The 21,690-nt window shown below is 40.1% G+C and overlaps 1 protein-coding gene across 1 annotated transcript in view; it reads right to left on the bottom strand.

Moving 5' to 3' along the window:
- Positions 1–21,690, bottom strand: part of MACROD2 (mono-ADP ribosylhydrolase 2) — a 2,059,152-nt gene that overhangs the window by 653,431 nt on the left and 1,384,031 nt on the right. The window contains exon 7 of the mRNA XM_032606628.1: positions 9,381–9,411. Within this exon, the coding sequence (XP_032462519.1) occupies positions 9,381–9,411 (31 nt within the window). The remainder of the gene's footprint in view (positions 1–9,380; positions 9,412–21,690) is intronic.

The following is a 21,690-nucleotide window of genomic DNA, read 5'->3' as shown; positions in this document are numbered from 1 at the left end:
GAAAAGTATTAGCTTGCAATTATAGATTCTAAAGAAATTTAAAAGCTACGGATTGTTTGTGAAAGAAATGGGCAATAATTAATTAGATGCTCGTTTAAAGTTATGGATATCCCCAAAATCATTTTTTAAAGAAAAAATTCATATTTTTCTTTAAACCAGTACACATACATAGGTACAAACATGTAACTATGCTTTAAAATATATACTACTTCTCATTCGGTACCTTAAGCATATAAGGGCTTTAGTATAGATATATGCATATAGATATATGCATTTGTTTATACACAAATGTATATGTGTATGCATACATATATGATATATAGTGCATAGCATATGCTACACAGTAAATATGTATGTATAAATAAATATACTGTATATAATATATATGCATATGTATATGTTTATGTGTATATATGTATGATATTTATGTATGTACACAAACATATATGTAAATAAATGGTTTAACATACATATGTCTGTTTGTTGAAAATGTGACCAGCTCACCAGAAGAAAATCTGGGAGAACTTCTAAAAATAATCTTGAAGTGGGAAGGCCTTCCTAACTTGGAAACCATGAAGAAAAAGACTGATAAAGTTGATTACATTTATAGGCTTATATATTCAGTGAATATTTTTTTTTGAAAATGCACAAGAAATTCAACAATGGTTGCCTCTCAAGAGTGATACTGGCAGTTTCAGGTGGGAAGACATTTTTTAAAAGTTTATGACCTTTATACTGCTTTACTGTTTTTTGCCATATGCATACATTATTTTAATGATAAAAGCACACCTTTAAAAAATGTCCCTCCATCTCTTTTTCTCTTTGGTAACGTTAGTGCCATATCAGTGTTCAGATGCTCTAGCCACATTTTTTCACTAGTCCTCTAAAGTCTGGGGTGGTGATCATGACCCTCTCGTCAGTTATTAGCCAAAGCAAAGTGGGGACCTGTGTGATTCATTTCAGTGTCATGGGTATTCATTCACTATCCATACTAGACATTAAGGGGACAGGGCTGCCAGCTGGTAACTCAGAGTCTAAACACTAGTGAATCGCTAGGTTTGGAAGTGGGGATGAAAAAATGAATAAGTGCTTCTAATGACTGGCTTGATAGAAAAATCCTGAGGTACAGCGATCTGTCACTAGGCGCTTTGCTTTTCCACTCTGAGTCATGCAACAGTCTTAGGGATGGTCCTCTAAGAGTAAAGATGACCACTGGCAGGAACATTACCCTAGGATAACTGCAAGAGGATCAACGCAAACACCAAATCCTGGTTCTTTATAATAAAAGAAAAAGACTTATTTGCAAGTACTATAAGAAAAGAAGAAAAAAAAAAATCCTAAAATGAAATATAAAGACTGTAACTTATTATGTTGTCTGTGTTCAAAACCTGTTGTTTCCTGTTTGATATTTTCGGAACATATAATTCATATTCTCATGAGAAAATACTATACATTTTAATTCTGTTGTCTGGACACGACTCAAAGTGATTTGATTTATAACAAATATAGAGCACAGAGCATATTTTTAATAGGAAATTGTGTACATTCATTTAACAGGAATTTACTCTTGAACATTCATCAGACACTGTGCTGGGAGCTGGGGACTTAGGCGTGAGCAAAACCAGATACTAACACTGATAAAATAAAACCCCAGTAAACGTAAGCTGCAGTTGTAATGAGTGTTGTGAAAGAGAACCATATAGGTGTTACAGAAACAAACTATAATTGATTCCTCCAAGGATTTCTATGGAAATGGACAAGAATTAGAAATGTAACAAATGATACAATTATTTATTCATTCTCAATATATTGATTTTAGTTTCCACTGATGTGTCTGCAAATTTTGCAAGAAGTATAGTCCAAAAAATGTAAACACGATTGACGTAAGATCTAAATGTCTAAATATACTGGCTGACAACGAACAATAGGTCACTGTACTGATGCCTGGAGAATGCCATACTTTGAAATTTTTCAGGATTCAGGATTATAAAGGCATTTTAATAGAGCAGATACTATAAAAATCATCAACTATTCTTGCCAAACAGAGACTATCATTTCTCAAAAATATTTACCGATTCTGTGTAGAATCAAAGTGCTCCAGAATTAAATTACCTATGAGTGACCTGTTTGATTTAATTTGACTTTCTTTTCCCCTTGAGCAATGATATCTAGAAGGCCATCATAATTCAATGCCCTCTTCTTGCTACATAAAAGAATCATGGTCAGACACGTGGAATACAAGGCACACTAAATTTCCAATCTCCTTTGTAGTTAGGTTGGTCATGAGACCAATTTCCCTCCAATGAAAGGGAGATGAAAGTGATAAGTGCTACCCTGAGTCCAGGGCCCATCAGATAGGATGTGTGCCCATCCTACGTGTTTCTTTCATTAGAAACGAGAAAGGTAACCATATGAGAACAATGCCTTGTGAAAGGCAGAAGGATTACTTAACACCACCGCAGATTAATGTTGCCTTGAATGATAGAGTGGAACAAATCCTCCCCAGGCAGAATGCTCACTTTGGAACTATTTGCATAGAAAGAAATCAACATCTATATACACTAAGCCACTCTGTTTTGGAGTCTCTTTGTTACAGCAGCTTAGCTTTACCCTAACTAATATAGTCTCTTTCAAATGCATTTCAAGACGTTTTCTTAAAAATAGCATCATTGACTACAAAGGATTTGACATGAAAATCATTGTCCTAAAGAGCTAAACATACTTGACTTCTCTAAGAGCTTTCAGAATTATTTTTGAATTCCTTTCTAAAGAGAGCTGAGCTACGTTTATTTAAAGTCACCCTTTAGATACAAGTATGTATAAGGAGCAAATAAAAAGGAGTGTCATTCAAGACTGGATGAGAAAAATGAGCAAGTGCATGGAAATTATTCCACTGATCAAACGGAAAGTGTGGTCCATTCTTAGGAAGTTCTTGAGGGAGAGCTCCCAGTTTTCAACATGGCTGAAAGATATTCCCAGGGTTCCTGTTAAATGGATAGGCTTTGTAATTTACTGAAGTGGTTTTCCTATTTCCTTAAAAGACTTACTGCTTTGATACTTCTTCTATAAGAAAAGCCATTTTTAAAATGTAATATAATAATATATGGCAGCTTCTGAGGATGGGGTGACTTGGAATTCATTTCTGCATTCTAGTCCCAAGACAAATTTTTACCTTGACACAGTTGCAAAGAGGTAGGCATGTAGACCTCAGAAACAGTAATAAAGTTGTAATCTTTATGACTTTTTGAAACACTTAATCTTTTAATAAAGTCCTAAAATTGTTCAATTTGAACAGAACACCAGGGAGAATGACACTGGTTTCTGCAGTACCAGAAGGCTAGGTTTCCAGGATTTTCATTTCTTTCGGCAGATCCCCTGGGGGAATCCTGCCCATGGGTCTCACTGTCATTTTTTTTTTTTTTTTTTTTTTTTTTGGCGTTACGCGGGCCTCTCACTGTTGTGGCCTCTCCCGTTGCGGAGCACAGGCTCCGGACGCGTAGGCTCAGCGGCCATGGCTCACGGGCCCAGCCGCTCCGCGGCATGTGGGATCCTCCCGGACCGGGGTACGAACCCGTGTCCCCTGCATTGGCAGGCGGACTCACAACCACTGCGCCACCAGGGAAGCCCTCACTGTCATTTTTATGTAAGTTGAACTAGCATATTTTGTTGCTAGGTGCTTGAAACTCTCTTCCAGCGCAAAGGTAGTACTTTTGGTTTCTTAGCTTGATGCATTTTTATTATTAAAGACTCATGTAGTTTAGAGAGAGTAAAAGGGGAGTTTGTACCACATTTTGTGGGATGGATGTATAAATGTGTACATGTGTGACTGAATTTGCTAGAACTGTCTATTCAAATGATAAGCTCTCAGAGGATTAGAAACAACAGCTCTAATTTCATTGTCTGTTAAACTCTTTCTCCAGTGCTTCATAAGGATCAGTTCATAAAATATTATTCAAATGTGATAGAATTAAGATGGGTTTGTACCCCGCACTGTATTTTCCCAAAGGGAAGTAAGGTATGCTGATTCTAATGTTACTTCCCTTTGAGGGCCAGCAATTAACTCAAGGATTGCCAAGAACAATAACACTTCCTACAGCGGGAATAATGTTCCCAGGACAAAAAACACAGGATGTCATAGAAGGGAATTTATGAGAGAAAAAAAGAGTCATCATTAGACCACCTGAAAGGAAGTTTTCAAAGCAAATGGAAATATCAAAGGGAAGAGAAGAAAGCCAGAGGGAGGAGGGGAGCTTTCAGGGGGATGAAAGGGAGGGGCACACATTTTTGTCAATTTTGCTCTGGTTTCCAAATGCATTACATAAGATAACTCTTCCAGCAAGCCCAGAATTGCACAGCCATGGTTGTCACACCCTCTGAAACCTGTCAGCATTTAAACCTGACAGAGGGCATGCCCTTAGCATTGCCATTGCAGAACGCTTTGGTTTTTTTCCAAGTCATGTCTGTGAATTTAGACATATGTAGTGATAAAAATATTTGCCAAGTATATATAAGGTTAACAAAACATCACGTAGATCTTTTTTTTTTTACCAGTTAGAAGCAGAAGAGTGAACTTGAATGCAAATGAGGGAGGATTCAATTAGAAAGTTGCGTTCTGGCAGCATTTCACGGAAAGCAGAGGGAGACCGGGTGCTTTGATAGAAACAGGCCTTCCGCGTTGATAACAGAAATCTAATGAATAAATATGGGAGCTGCTTTGACTAAGTTGTGCCGCACTTAAATTTTTCCCACAGATTTCCAGCCAATAACTCAATGTCTGAAATTCCTTCCTCTCTAAAAACACCATCTTGTACCTGGAAAGGAAGATTGAAGTTTTTTATTTTTTCCTCCAGAAAGAATATTTTCCCAATTACTCAAGGGATACACTTTTCCACCTGGACTTCATTTCTGTTAACTATATTGACTCTCATAAAATAGACGAAAATTATTTTTGCTGTTCACTTCTCAGTAAAAATTCCATCGCTATGGATCATGTCTAGCCTCTTGTGTTAAACTTATTAGCACCAGAATATCCAAGTTGGGCTCAAAGGGCAGAAGGCACACGCAAGATCTGAAATGTTCATCAGGGAAGTTCAAATCTATCCCTCTGAGTCCGGTTTCGTGGCCAAATCAGACCTCTAACTGGGATCTGGGAGTTTAAAGACCCTGTAAGCCTCATCTGGATCTATTTTTCCAAAAGTAACACAGGCCTTGCTTTGGTATTTTATCAAATGTGGCTTTTCAACCTGAGTGTAAGCAGGCAGTCTGGTGCCCCGTGGAACCATCCTGGAAACATTACATTGGGGCAGCAACAGCGGTGGCTGAAAATCAGACTGGAAAATTCTGGCTCCTCGTCCAGGGAAACTTGAGAGCAGGCGGGGCCTGCTCCCATTGTATTTCTCCCTTAAATCGGGCTGAGTCACATGGCAGATAGTTTTCAGTCTGTGTTCTGCAAAAAGGTACAGATGGTTTTGTCTCCAAAAGGCTAGGATGAAGGAGAGGCTGGGAGAGTAACTGGTTTCCGCCATGGTCTCCAGTGTCCCAGAAATACTGGTGTGCCCGGATCCTTGCAGACATGCTTGGAGTGTGGTGATGATTCCACAAAATGCAAATGCTTGCTGTTGACATTGCCCTGGTATGAGATCATCTTGGCAATTAAATAACTCAAACCCCTTCCAAAGATGGCTCTACCATAGTCAAAATTTTTGTTCTGATAGAAGAATTAGAGTTACATTGAGTTTTGGGGACATAAATCTAAAAGTGAAGGTCAATCCAAAGCAAAGAGGTATCTGAGAAACTACAGCAGATGGGGAGGGGGCTGGGACTAGGACATGTCAGGAAAAGTCGGGATAGGGCCTCAGAGCAACAGGTACCTCCCTGAGAGACCATCATCCCATGGGCTATGATAAATAACAAAGCGTTTTGTTTTGTTTTGTTTAAGTGAAGTAGAGTGCTGTATTTATCTTGGTTTTCTTTTTCAAGAAAACTTTATTGGAGTATAGTTGATTTACAATGTTGTGTTAGTTTCAGATGTACAGTAAAGTGAATCAGTTATACATATACCCAAAGAAGACATACAGATACCTTGGTATTCTAAATGAACAAATTCTTGAGTTTTCATTTCCCCTTGTGAAGGTGGACACTGCCATGCTTACAGATATCATTCCTAGTTTGAGAGCGTGTTTTAGAAGCACATTTGTTTTTCCTAAAATAGAGATGTTTGCCCACTAAGAAAATACCAACCAGGTAGCTTTCTCTGCCTGCTATCTTGCCAATCAACAATTCTACTTCTTGTATCATCAGTTAGGCAACAATTGGGGTTATAATCATTATTGTTGTCATCAAACAGCAATTATTTCCTGAGCTTCTCCGGGAGACACAATGCTAGATGGTGGGTGCACGTAGAATATGCACAAGTGAATCCCTGCTCATGAAAAAAGCTCCAGATTGGCTATGAACACAGGATATATTAAAAAAAAAAAATCTATGGAACATTATGAAGAGGCAGTTGTTAATTGTCCAGATTACAAATGCTGAAAGAGTTCAAAAGATGTAATGACCGTCAAGATTTGGCATATTCAAGGAAGAACCCTCAGAGATCAAGCTTCAACCTATATAAGTGTGTGTGGTGTGTTTTTGTTTGGGGATTGGGGTAGAGAATAGTGGTGGTGATGGCGTGTGTGAGTTTGGTGCTTGTGGGTGTGTTATAAGGAAGGCGCACAGAATTGGACCTGGGAAGGCACATGCCAGGTTCTGAGACTCATCAGCTCATCCGTGTGTAAGAGAAAATGTGTCCACGATGGGTGGATGTCAAGAAATTTCTCAAACTATATTCTGGAGAAAACACTAGTCCTGAGAAAGTGTGAGAGAAGAATAATTTCTATGGACAGTTAACCCTAGGAAATACTACAAAGTAAATTCCGCCTTTTCAAGATGCAAAGGCAAAGGTACATATAAAATTCTTGGCACAGCAACTCACATCCTCAAGAAGAGATTCTTTTTCCCCTCTTCACAAGTAACAGAATATGATCAAAGGTCCCTGAGCAGATGCAAACCATGCACCAAGCGTTAGTTTAGAAAAATTCATGTAGTGAGGTTTAGAATATGGAATAAGAAGGCAAGGCCTGGAACCAGGAGACTGCTCTGAATACTGGCTCATAATCCAGCACGCATGACTTACAAAGTGTTGGGAGTATTATTTGCCTGCTTTTAATTTTTTTTTTCTTTTTAGCTGTGGACCACTTTCTTCAAATAAAGTATTCTTTCAAACGCCAATAAGTAAAGATAAAAGTAAAATTGATCTAGATAATAGAGGAGGCAGAACTAAGTTATGAATAAGAGCAAGAAAACAAGTGATCCATAAAATATGAGTACTTAGGAGAGAATCAAGGGCTGATCAGAAAGCTATAGTTTCACAAGGGACATATGGCATAATTTTCAAGTTGCAAAATGCTAAATAGTTCATAAAGAGACCTGGAGCAATGTAAACATTATTAAAGATCTCATGGAGCTAAAAGTAATTCTAGGTCTCAAGCACAGGTGAGTCTAACCAAAGACAGCATGGCACCTGACTTTGCAGGTATCAGCCTCACTTTGAAATGTACTCAGAAACTAGAGGGGAAGAGAGATGAGTAGCCAGGACTTGAAAACTAAATTCTTTGACCTAGCTTTGTGAACACTGACTGAGCTCATGTGGTGGAAACCCTCCAAGGCTGTGACATGACTCCCTAACAGTGCCTTTCTCAACAGTCTTCAATATTCCCCTCCCACCCAACACAATGCTGTACTGACCTGGTTATTATATACACTGAGCCATGTTACTGTAAGGAGGAATCCCTGTCCTTCAGGGATTGAAATTAACCAAGGGCCACTTTAGTTTTGATTTAGTTTCTACTATGCTCTCTCAGCCTTTCATTTTAGTGTCCCTCCTCAACTTCCTTTACTTCTCTATTTCCTTTTCCTGCCATTTCCCCCCTTCTTAATGCATCGTGTTAAATTCAGCTTCTGAAAGTCTTTGTACATTACCACAGGATTCTCAGAGACACAATGGACATCGACAATATGACATAGGATTGCTTTTGGCAGTTGGGTTTTTGCTCGTTTTTTTATCAAGGAAAATCAAGATTGTCATGAGAGAACATTTTCAAAAATCAGAACCATTTCTGTGGTGGAGTCTGATTTGCTTTTAGACAAGGTGAAATGAAGAGTTGGGTGCTTGACCAAGTAAAACTTTGCATGTAATACTTCCTTTCAGCAAATATATAAGTAAGAGTTATAACTGGGTATCTGTGAGGCAGAAAGAGTGGCCATGATGGGGATAATGGTGCAGATGGTCCAGCTTAGCCCACCAGCCCAGTGTCCAATGTGTTTCCACAAAGATAGGCTATAGTGGAATCCAGAGAGAAAAAAGCATGCCTTAAATTTTTAAATAATGTCGCCAAATCTTTCCCCATTTAATTTGATTCAGGCCTCCATTTTCCACTTTATTCTCACCAAAACCTTCAAAAAAAAAAAATACCACATTAAGAGGAAATAAGTCTCCTACCTTTGATATCACTTTAGCTATCCTTCCCCTATAGTGATGAAGTTAAATGATTTTTAACATTTGTACATATTTTATTTTTCATTTAAGAGTCTCCATGTGAGAAGTCTGAGCTCAGAAATGTTGTAATCTACTTTGCTTGATCAGAAAACCCTAAAACGAAAAACTCTGCTTTACCTGAATGTGCAAAACAGATTTATTAACGGCCTGAGATAAAAAGCATAGGGATATGTCATTGTAGGTAGAAGAATATTTAGAGAGCTTTAGTCTAGTGAAAACAAGTAATGATAAAAACGTTTTGCTTCCATCTGTAAGTGAAGCAGCCACTACTTAAAACAATCTATCAATACCAGAAAAAAAAATTGCATCTTATTAAAAGTATTTGTTTTTATTGTCACATATTTGGTTTTTTTAATTTAAATATACAGACATATACGTGTGTGCATTCTAACACTTCTATTATTTTGTAATTCACAACAAAATAATGGTCATGTTAGGTTTTATATGCATTACGATTCATCTAACAGAAAAACCTCACTTTATTAAAGAAAATACTATTAGAGGTCAGATCCTACTAGAGCAAAATTTTCACCTGACAAAAGACGTTAAGCCACAGTGCATCTAATCATTGCACATGGTACGCAGTACAACTAAATTCAACAACACAAAAAAATATCCAAATAGCCTCTCAAGATTCCTCAATGGGATTTGACCTCCATTTTGAGTCTCTTTAAATCACAGCAAACTATATCCATCAGAGAACCTCTTATTTTTCCTGTTAACCTTGATTTTAACAACAAAATAAAGAAATATAAACATTCCCAAAAGATAGATCACTTACCATAAATGCCTGTTGAGATGCAGGGAAATGCCTGTGAATAAACCACAAAAATAACGATAAATTTTAAAGGCACGATTCTGCTCGAACCTGACATCACCTATTTCAAGATCTGTTTTGCTTGATAATGGGATGCCCTCTACCCACATACTCTGAGCTCTGAACCCCACTCAGCTGGAATAGGAGACATCATGGAAATGCCATATTTGATTAACTGAAAAATTTTCTTTACCAGCAATTATGCCAGCTCACAAAAACCAACGGTTAAATTTACAGGAATCTTGGGAACGAATTGTTAAACAATTATTAAGAAATCAAATCACATAAACCTTCAATGAGCTAAGTTATATCTAAAACAAATCGTCATCATCGCTTCCTTGTGCCACATTTTACTATTACCTCTGCTTTTAAGATGACTATGTCTGTCATACGTGTCTGGTGGAAACACTACATACCAGTATGCTACTGGGCATCCTGTCCCAGCTCTGTGTTAAGTGACATCGTGTTGGTGATGTAAAATCTGAAAATATCAATCAACGTTCATGGTGTACTATACATGTGGGTCAACTGAAACCAGAAGTTGGCTATGGATACAAAATTTTGATAAAATTTAACAAAAGGATTCTGTAAGAACCAACTGGCTAAACAGAATTTCTAATAGAGGGTATTGTGTAGTCTATTCTTATATTTAAGTTGTGTGCTATACATTCTTTGTATCAGTCAAATTTAAAAATTAACTTACAGACATGCACACAAATTTTTTTGAGTCACTTTTTAAACTGGCAAACCACTGCTTATGCCATATGCTATGGATTGAATGTTTGTGTCCACCCAAATGTATATGCTGAAACTCTAATGTGATGGTATTTGGAGGTGAGATGCTTGGGAGTTAATCAGATCACGAGGGCTGAGCCCCCATGATGGGATTAGAATTCTTAGAAGAGGAAGATAGCTAGCAAGCTCTGCTGTCCACCAAGTGAAGTACAATGAGAAGACAGCCACCTGCAAACCAGGAAGTGTGCCCTCACCAAACACCAGATCGGCTGGCACCTTGATCTTTGACCTCTCAACCGTGAGAAATGAATGTTTGTTGTTTAAGCCACCCAGCAATTCGTTATAGCAGCCCAAATTGACTAAGACACTGTATTTTACTCAGCAATATTTAAAGAATTTGATGAAAAGAGTGAATGAACAAATGTAAATAGAGTTAAGTCAAAATTGAGCTTTCTAACAATAGAAAGGGATCTGAGTATGACAGTGTCCTCTGCCAATGTACCTTTGTATAAATTTGATCAAGTTGTTTTCATCTTTGGATTTTCCCATGAAAATGCAGATAACATTTACCATATAGAAGTATGCTGTGGGAATTAATGACAGAATTTTTTTTAAAAGGACTGATATTGCACTAGAAATTCAAAATACCGCAGCTGCCATTGACCATAATAACTAACATTATGATTGGGCTCAACTATAATGAAATGTTTAAGCCTTTTTTATTTATATCTTTGGGTTAAATGTGTACTACATTTTATTTTCCTTAACATTTTTATAGAATATATGTTTATTCCCTTTACTTGGACGTTCTACTTAAAAAGTCAAAATTTACGTGATTTTGTTTTAGACAGAGTAATAATTGACTCTGTTAAGCTTACCTATATGTCTGTGAAATGAGAGATTTTTTTTTCTGTTCCTTCACTAGTAAATGCTACTGTTTCTCATAAGAAAATAGGACAGTTTCTGGAATGGAGTAGGGGTTATTTTTTAAGTGAATTAATGAGTTAATTCTTTGATTCCTTACATTCTTGAGGTGCCAATAAGTTCTGAAGAATGTTCTTGAATAACTCAATCCATCCAGTGACATAGAAACATGAAGAGACAGTATGGAACAAATTCTTCTGGAAATATTGCAGTCTTTTTACAGGCATTCACCAAGATTATCTACAGGCTGCACTCTGCCTGTGGAAAGCAACTGCATGCTTACTAACAGTAAGGGTCAGAAGTTCAGGAATGGCCTGCTTAGAAATACAAATTAGAGAGGATTCAGAGTCATCCTTGTAATTTGTCCCTTGCTCACTCATGTTCCATTGTGCCTTTTTTTTTTTTTAACATCTTTATCGGAGTATAATTGCTTTACAATGGTGTGTTAGTTTCTGCTTTATAACAAAGTGAATCAGCTATACATATACATATGTTCCCATATCTCTTCCCTCTTGCGTCTCCCTCCCTCCCACCCTCCCTATCCCACCCCTCTAGGTGGTCACAAACCACCTATCTGATCTCCCTGTGCTATGTGTCATTGTGTCTTTTAAATGAGGTAGAAAGACGTGAGTTTATAGCTGGTGCCCCAGGAATTCCATGGAAGCAAACTGAACACGTAAACATCATCGATCTTGTGCTCCAGGTAGACAAAGAGAAAAGTTTGAGAACACCTGCATCAAGCCATCAAGCGGAAACTAGAAGATACTAGGATGTTTTCCATGAGCCAGTCTGCTTGAAATCCCACCTGGGGGTCCTTCCCGTTCATGATGTTGAGGAGTTTACTTAACTGCTCTGAGCATCCTCAACAGTAGATGAAAACTCTAAGGCTCTCCTAAGGGGTTTGCAGGAAGATGAGAAGGAATAAGGAACACAGAGCATTGTGGCTGACAAGTAACAATATCTCAATTAATGTTGATTCTTGTGGTGGCCACTGTGATGCCCACCAGGCTCTGCTTTGGGGTGGGGGGCGGGATCTGTTGCCCTAGAGCAAGGCTTCCTGACCTTGGCACTGTTGATATTTGGGACCAGATGATTATTGCTGGGGGCCGCCTCGTGCATGGTCAGATGTTTAGCAGCATCCCTGCGCTCTACCCACTTGCTAGGAGCAGGGCCCCCAGTCCTGACAATCAAAAACATTTCCAGACATTGTCAAATGTCCCCTAGGGGGCGAAATCACCCCTGGCTGAGGACTACTGCCCTAGAATCTAGTGCCTAGACCCCAGCAGTGCTGTCAGCAGACAGCCTTCAACTGTTAACCTTTTCAGGGACTGGGTCAGATGCAAAGACCCACCTCACTGGGGTCATGCCCCTTCCCATAATCAATGCAGAGTATAAAGGGCTTGGTCATCTTGGCTCAAATCAATGCAGCACTGAAGGGTCCCGCAGCCCCAGAGCTCCCAACGGGGTGAGCAGGCCCATCACTGAGCCACACGGCAGCTCTTCTTTCCCTCTGCCCCTCCCACTTCTATCCCCTGTCTTCTCCAGGTGTTGATACCCAGAGCACAGCTCAGTAAACATCCTGTAACCTAAACTCCATCTCAGAGTCCGCCTCCTGGGGAACTGATCTGAGTTCACTCTCCTTTGCTTCCTTCTCAGGCACAGAATTATGAGTCGTTTTCCCAACAGATCTAGCAGAAGAGAGAGCACACTGAACAGCTAATGGCAACTTTCATTTGCCTCAGCTCCCAGCTCTAACTTGGAATCAATCATGCAACTTAATAGTTGAGTCTGAATGTACCAATTGCCTTGCCTGTCTTAACAAGGACAAATAGCTTCATCTGAAAATGACACTGTCGCCTTGAATGTGAAGGCAAACAGTTGTGTAATGGAGGATGCCCTTGGTAATATTATTGCATTAATTCAAACAAAAAGGCAATGATAAAGCAGAGATGGGATTGCAATATCATGGAAAAAACTCATTGTATGTAAAACAACTTTGCTTATAATTCAACCAAACTAAATCTCAGTATTAATCACTTTTTATTACTTGAGAGAGAGATTGGGAAAGAAAGAGAGAGCAAGTGAGTTCAACTAAGGGATTTTACAGCACAGAGTCTGTGTTCTTTGCCATAATAAATTTCTGATGGGGCCACCAGAATTGAGTAGCACGGGATTTCTTTATTTCAGAGTTATATTTAACATAACCACCTCCCACAAAAATCCTCGCCTGTGGAAGGAAGAATGATAGATTGTACCAAAACCCAGGCCAATTAGCCTGGTTTGTTTTAAGTGCATATAACTCCGCAGTCACCTGTAGCACTTGGGGAATGACATCATCAGTTGAATTTGTAAGGCTCCAAACTCCCCTTCCAGCAAGCTCCAGGAGCAAGATGTCTAAATGCTGATCAGGGCCAACCCTACAGCCACCAGAAACTTTATAGCACTTGACTTTTAGCCAGTTTTGTTTGTTTGTTTTCCAAATCATCATGCACTTCTCTCTTGGGGGAAAGAAAAATAATCATTTGACTTGGAGAGTGAGACAGGAATTTTCTTTTGTGAAATTACAGATTGGGCCGCCACCTAGAAAATACTTCCTTAGCCCAGCATGTTGGTTTCAAGCACATTTGTAGGAACACTGAAATCCTTAAGGCTGTAGACTATGCTTCCCATCCCGGGAAGCATCCCGAATTCCTCATGGTGTTCTGACATGGGAGGTGGTAGCCTAGCAACCACAATAGCTGTCATTCTTGAATTACGGTAGGCCCCTCCCTTATCTGTGTTTTTGCTTTCCTCAGTTTCAGCTACCCATGGTCAACTGCAGTCTAAAAATATTAAATGGAAAATTCCAGAAATAAACAATTCACAAATTTTAAATCGTGCTCCATTCTGAGTAGCGTGATGAAATCTAGTACCATCTCACTCCATCCTGCCTGGGACGTGAATCATCCATGTATCCCACCCGTCAGTCACCTCAGTTTATCAGCTAGGCTGTCATAGTAGAGCCGTATTGCAGTGCTTGTGTTGAAGTAACGCTCATTTTACCCCCAAACCACAAAAGTAGTGATGCTGGCAATTCAGATAGGCCACGGAGAAGCAGTGCTTCCCTTAGTGAAAAGGTGAAAGCTCTCGAGTCAATAAGGAAAGAAAAAAACAATTGTGTGCTGAGGTTGCTAAGATTAGGGTAAGAACGAATCTTCTATCACAAAACTGTGAAGAAGAAAAAGTAAATCCGTGTTAGTTTTGCTGTCACACATCAAACCGCAAAAGTTAGAGCCGTGGTGTGTGGTAAGTTTTTAGTGAACATGGAAAAGGCATTACGTTTGTGCAAGATATTTTGAGAGAGAGAGAGAGAGAGACTATATTCATATAACTTTTATTACAGTATACTGTTATAATTGTTCTATTTTATTATTCTGTATTGTTGTTAATCTCTTACTGTACCTAATTTATAAATTACACTTTATCATAGGTATGTACGTACAGGAAGAAACATAGTATATATAGGGTTTGGTACTATCCACATTTCAGGAATCCACGGGGGTCTTGGAATGTGTCCCCCATAGATAAGGGCGACCACTCTGTTCCAATGTGCCGAGCATGGGCTAAAAGCTCTCTGCAGAGAGTCTGATTCATTCTCATGAACAATCCCGTGATAAAGAACCTATTCCCGCCTCTTCATAAACATGGAGGAGAGAAAGCTAAGAAAGTGAACTTCTTCAAGGTCACAGAACGGAATGCTAAGATACTGCTTTATTTTGGGTAAGGAATTATTGATTTTTTACCTTTAATACTTGTGAATTATACAAAGAACTTATAAATAATTCTCAAAAGGCTTAAAGAAGGCAGGCGTAGGCAGACAGCAGTGAGAACTTTCTCCTACAGCCTCACCCTCTCTTTCTTGGATTTAACTAGAAAACCTTCCTCTTGGGCCATCATGACCAATAGCACCGGGAGCATCACACCACTCCATGCGTTTACATTTTAAAGCCTGAGATTTGTGTCTTTTTCCTGATCTCAAAGCTTTAGTCCCTTCACATCACATTTTAATAAAATGTGAAGTCAGGAGAGCATGGCCTCCAATTTCCCCGTGATTTGGCTCCTGGCTTCTTCTCCACCCTCCTTTCCTTCCACTTGTCCCCTTGCTCACAGAGTTCCAGCCATGCTGGTCTCCTTTGGTTCTGCAAACACAGAAAGCACAGTCCTGCTTCGGGGCCTTTGGCCTAGCTGATCCCTTTGTCGGGCACACTTCCTTTGAGATCCCTGATCACATGTCACCTCCTCAGTGAGGTTCTTTCTGGCCTCGAGTTAAATTCCTCTCTCTTCCCTTAGGCTGCTGGATCTCGTTGACTCCTACATATACCACCTGACACACAGGTGCTTGGTTGTTCATTGCTTCCTCCACCTCAACCCCCCACTGGCAGGCAAAACCCAGGAAGACCTTTGTTTTACTTATTGTTGTATCAGCTGCATCTAGAATGGGGCCTGACACAATAAATATCTGTTGAATGAATGAATGAATTAATAATTGAGTTATATGGCCATACAAACATAGTCGGATTTTTTTTTTTCTACACAAATTGGAACATATGTTGTGTTATATCTTCTGAGGCTAGCTTTTTTCATGCACTAGATCTTGGAGAACTTTCAATGTCAGTGTCAGTCTAATGTCTACATACTATTCTAGGCATGGACACGATGTTTACTTAACATGATAAACATGTGGGTTGTTTGTAAATACTACTATAAAAACCCTGCCATAAGCATTCTTGACTATGCCTTTGTGTACCTAATATATTCTGGTAGGATATATTCCTTGATTAAAAATTAACTTGTTTAACCATTGAGTTAAAGGAAAAGTTTAAATTTTTGAAGATACGGTCCTTCCAGGACCCTCCTCAAATATGCAAATCCACTAATGCTCAAGTCATTTGCATAAAATGGTGTAGTATTTGCATATATCCTAATCACACCTTCCCGTACACTTTAAATCATCTCTAGATTACTTATAATACCTAATACAATGTAAATGCAATGTAAATAGTTGTAAATACAATGTAAATTGCTATGTAAATAGTCGTTGGTCCATAACAAAGTCAAGTTTTGCTTTTTTGGAACTTTCTGGAATTTTTTTTTTAATATTTTTGATCTGCTGTTGGTTGAATCTGTAGATCAGAAACCCATGGGTACAGAGGGCTGACTGTACTGACAAACTGCTCTCTCCAAAATATTTTTTCAATGTAAAAATCTCTCCAACAGTTAGAGAAGAGTCAATAATTCCAATATTTTTCCCCATTACATGGGTGAATAGAGCAAAAGGATGCTGTCTCTTTAACTTGCACAGGAAAATGCAAATACTATCAGTGCATTCCCAACCCCAAAGCTAACTAACCTGAAGGCCAAGGTCATTTAAAGGAGCCTGTGAATGAGATCATGTGGAAACGGCCAGAGTAGTGTTTGGAGTGCGTGGTGCAGGTTCGCCCAGGCACCATAATTATAAGCAGTAACTTTGTTTTTGTTTTCTTCATTATACCTTGGAAATAGCCGTCATAAAGTCATTTATTGCCAGCTGGTTTTGTGTTTATAACTACAACTCCACGTAGTATAAAACAAACTATTACATAGCCATGAATATTCACAGTCCTCTTCTAAACTTTATATATTTTCCAAGAAGACAGCTGGATTGCTTCCACCATGAATTTATTAGGATGCAGAATGTCAGAACCAGCAAAGGGAACATACTTGCCTTTTGCCTGAGCTTTCTCGAGTGACTGGGAGGAATGTTTTACTGGAAACTATACGTATGTGAAAAGGAGAGCAAGTCCCCATAAACCCAATGAACCCAAAAGAAGGTGCATTCTGTTCCAAAATGTCTACATCTGTAAACTCCCTTTACACAGAAGCAAAGGGAAGAAACAAAAGTTTAAAAAAAGGAAAACAAACAAAAACCCTTCTCATATTAATAGCAAACTAGCTGTGCAATGTGGAAGCTCCTACTGAAACAAAATATTCCTAAAATGATTTTTTTTTCCCATAACCCTAATCACCTCGAATTTCGGAATTATCTGCTCCCACATCTTCTTCATAATTAAGTACATGCACTAGGCTCACTTTGCATCCCTGGCACCGAGGTGGTGGGTGTGAGGGGATGCCCTGAGGTGACCTTTTCCTGGGTAGAGCTGGGGAAGTTGAGATAACAGTCAATCATCTCAGATCCCCTGAGAAGTAAATTACCCACTGAGACTGAAAGGCCCAAAGCTCACAGCCATCGCGAGGCCTGCCTGTTTCCGCACAGAGGGGCCTTCCTGGCTGAAAAGGGGGCCAGAATGACAAGGAGGCGCCCTATACACATAGTACTGAGGGACCAGAGCCCCGCTGGAAAGAGCGCAGGGCTGTAGGTGGAGCTCTGGAGGACTTAGGGGCCCTGGAGCTTTCCTCAGCGTGTCTGGGACACCATCAGTGTCCTGTCCTTTACCAACCCTGCCAGAGGCAAGCCCCACACACAGCAGCTGTCACAGCGATGCCCTCGGGCTGCCGGGCGCTTTGCCAAAGCACTCAGAGCTCCCGGGATCTGCAATCAAACGCCTCCAGGGCGGCCCTTAACCAATCAATGTCTGATGGGTGGGGTGTAGAGGGTAATGGATACGCCTGCATCTCTGCCCTGGAGGGGACAAAGCTGAGGTGTGACCTGCATCGTCTGAGGAGCCTCGCCCTGGGACTTTGCAGTCACCTGGGACACAGCCTGACATCCGCCCTTCCCTTCCAGTCTCAGTCTTCACATCTCACCTGTTTTTTTTCTTGGGATTGTCCTAACAAATCCCCTTCCCCCAGATCCTCATCCCAGAGACTGCTTTTGGGGAACCAGCGCAGGCATCTGCTATTGTTAGTAAGGTTGATGCGGCTGCAGTAGAACTTCTAAAGTGAAAGAAACCTGACAGGTGATTTTGGGAGAATCTCAGAGGAAACAGAGCCCATGGTCACTTCTGGTCAGTCTTGGTAAGAGAGAGAAGTAAAAGCAGGTGAATCCTTGTAAAGAAGCAACAGGGAAGAAACAGCATCCTTAAGATCACGAGTAACTCGAACAACAGAGACCTGGCTGGATACCAAGGAGCGGCTGTCAGGGACAGACAACCGGAGGGGATTCAGAGAGTGACCATGCAGGGAGGAGGCAGTGGTCCTGGGACTTTCTGTCTTCCATGCCTAGGGCAAGGCCCCATAAAGAATGTGCACCATGTAAACTTCTGTTAAACAAACCCAAGTAGGGGTTATTATCTACTCTTGACTTTGAGTCAATCCTTGGCTTCCTTAATAATAAGTTGCATCTCCATGTTTTTCTTAATTAGAAAGTTGAAGATGTGACTTCCAAAGGAAACATTTAAGAAAATCCATTACCGACAAACAACCACAAAACAAGAAACACAGATGGTCTCATAGAGGAGCAGCCCAAAGCCTTGACACACTTGGGTGGTGAGGTGATATTTTCTAAGAGTCTATTCATGGATTGGGCACAACGGATAGAGTAACTCAACCATTTCTCAGCCAACCTGTGTCTCCACTCTTCTTCCCAGACTCCCTAATGATCTGTTAACAAACTGAACAGCTGTGAGAAGGGAGAGAGGTAATACACAGTCAACAATATTTACCAAAAGACCATGGAAAATGATACCAGGGTGTCCAGTAGCTTCAGCTATCAGGTTCTCCTCCTCTTGTGGCTTAAGCAAATATATAGAAATAAAGATACCGTCTAATAAATTCTAAAGCTCCCCGGTTGTTTTTACATGGGCTTTGCTGTCTTTCATAACAACAGAGAAGCCTGGGGGGAAGCAATATTATTATCATCCCCCATGGAGTGAGAAAGCTGCCCAAAGTCACACAGTGACTAAGAGGAAAAGCTCAGACAGAAGCCCTGACCTTTTGCCTCAAAATTCTAAGCACTTTCCACTGCAGAACAGAGTAAGTAAGGTCAACGGAGAAGGGGGAGGTGATGAGAGAAGAATCCGCCTTGAACATCCCGGGTCCTTGAGGAAGGACTGGTTAGAGATGAGTTCTTTTTCGACATCGACACAGTATGAAAACCCTTCTAGGCCCTAGCTACCAGATCTCAACAGTATTAAATCTGCCATCACGCTGAAGATTAGTGCCACCGTGTAACTGAAAATTAGGACACTTTGAGAACCACTGTGTTATTCTGTTCTAACCAATGCCTTTTTTCCCACCGTTGCACCAGACAACTGTAGCCCAGGCTGCATCCTCCTCATATCCAACACAGACTCGCTCCCCTGGGATGTGCTGAGCTCCTTGCTTTTCTGTGCTCGCTAATCTGTCACAGACCATATTATTAGACAGGGAGCAGATTGCCAGATTACCAACATATATGCAGATTTCCTGCCTGTAGATTTTTTTGACAGCTCTGTTCCATCTCTTAAAACGTCAGCATGTTCTCTTCACAAATTGGGCAATTCCACTTCAACCCCTCCATAATTTCATGGTGTGAACTTGAAATCACCACATAGAAAAAGAGATGGTTTTCCACATGAATGCAGGCACTTTTACACTCAATTGTGCAAACACCCGACTCCCTTTCGTATTTATGGGAGTTAGGTGAGACTCTCTTGACAGTTGCTTGGGGTCTACAGCGTGGTTTGTAAAGAATGAGGACTTTAAGTAAAAATAATTATGATTATGCAGCTTGAATCAATATGTAAAGGTAATACATTCTTCTTTCCTTAGTCACAAAGGAAGACATTAGTCAAGCCTGATGACACACACTTTATATGGAACAAGGGAATTAATTAGGGAATAATGACTAAGAAAGAGGTGTCTAAAGGACACACCCTGTAGGAATGACTAAAGGAAAGGAAAGCAAGCAAGGAAAAGGAAAAGGAAATTGACTATAGTCATAATTCCCAATTTCAAGAATTGTTACTCATGGCCTGAAAATGACTGTGCTTTGTGGACCATCGATCACTGTGAAGACTTTTATCAACCAAATTCTATTATGGAAATGAGCAAAAATAACAAGACGGGGAGCAGCCAGTCTGCAAGGAGATGTCTGACAGCTCAGGCCGCAGGAGGTGAGTTATTTGTACACACTTCCCAGTGATCACTGCATTAATCCAACCAGAATCATCCCAGAACCACAAGGAAGGAAGCAGGCAGCTGGCCTTTCGCCGTATACACGGAGGGTCAGTGTTGGCTCCTGTACTGGGAGGTGAACAAACCAAGTTGTGCAGAATGTGACACACCTGTGAGTTACTAAAAAATAGTTTAGATTAAATTTTGTTCTACTCTCAGGGAGTTGACTTAGTGTATGCACTAAGTCATCATTCCTGTTAGAGAGGCAATGAGGAACTCACACAGGTATAGGTGGATAGATGCATGGATGGATGGATGGATGGGATGAGGGTGGCAGGATGGAAAGATAGGTAGATGAAAGGACGGTTGGGATAATTCTTGATTTAGGGGTAGTAGCTTGATTCAGCTACCACTAGCTCTGGTAGACTTTGACTTCATTGAAAGTTTGATCTCACAAAGTAAAGGACTTGATTTTTAACCACAATGTTATAATTGCATCTTTCTTAAGGACAAACAAAATAAAAACCATCCATAACAGATTGTAACTCTGTCTCAGATAGAACTTATTGCAGCCAAGAGTTATACTCCTTTCGAGTGTGTGAAAGAATTTCTGCCCACGGTTTTTCCTCTCCCTCCATGTTACAGTTTCTTTGGGGAGGGATTTGTTGAAAGTGGGACACATCCTCAACATGGAAAAAAATACAGTTTCATTAGTAACAGATGTCACTGAGGAATGTTTTTGAGGACATAGTAAGAGGCCAATGATTCTGCCCTAGAGATTTATTTCCCCCGAGTTACAAAGAGCTGTCCAAGGTTCCTTCACCTTATGAAATGCATTCCTGTCTCAACCAACATTTCGTCATGTGATCTCTAGCTCATATCTAATTGCAGAAACTACAAATGATGCCTTTTTGGCACACTTCCCACTTCTGTACTGGTTTTCAGTGTTCTGCTAGAAGCACAGATATCCCAAAGGTGCTACTGTTCCTGGTACTTGTCCGTTCCCACTAGCCCATGCATTGCTCCTCTCTCCGTCATCTCTGATAGGCTCACCCAGGCTCCACCTGAACTTCTCCTAGGATGGGGAGTTCACTGGCTCAGAAAGTACATGGACCAGCGCTCCTCAAATGTCAATGTGTATCTGCTCACCTGAACATCTTTTTTTCTTCTTTTTAAATTTTTATTGCAGTATAGTTGCTTTAAAATGTGGTGTTAGTTTCTGCTGTATAGCTAAGTGAATCAGCTATATGTATACATATATCCCCTCTTTTTCTGGACTTCCTTCCCATTTAGGTCACCACAGAGCACTAAGTAGAGTTTCCCAGTGCTATACAGTAGGTTCTCATTAGTTATCTATTTTATACATAGTAGTGTGTATATGTCCATCCCAATCTCCCAATTCATCCCACCTGAACATCTTGCTAAAGTGAAAACCTGGATTCAGTAGATCTGGGGCAGGCTGAGATTATGCATTTCTAACAGTCTCACAGGTGATGGTAATATTGCTGGTCTGTGTATATTGACAGTGGCAAGGAACTAGACA

The sequence above is a fragment of the Phocoena sinus genome, chromosome 15 (assembly GCF_008692025.1).
Source record: "Phocoena sinus isolate mPhoSin1 chromosome 15, mPhoSin1.pri, whole genome shotgun sequence".
Lineage (NCBI taxonomy): Eukaryota > Metazoa > Chordata > Mammalia > Artiodactyla > Phocoenidae > Phocoena > Phocoena sinus.
The sequence above is the reverse complement of the archived record's forward strand: the minus strand, read 5'-3'. Positions and strand labels throughout refer to the sequence as shown.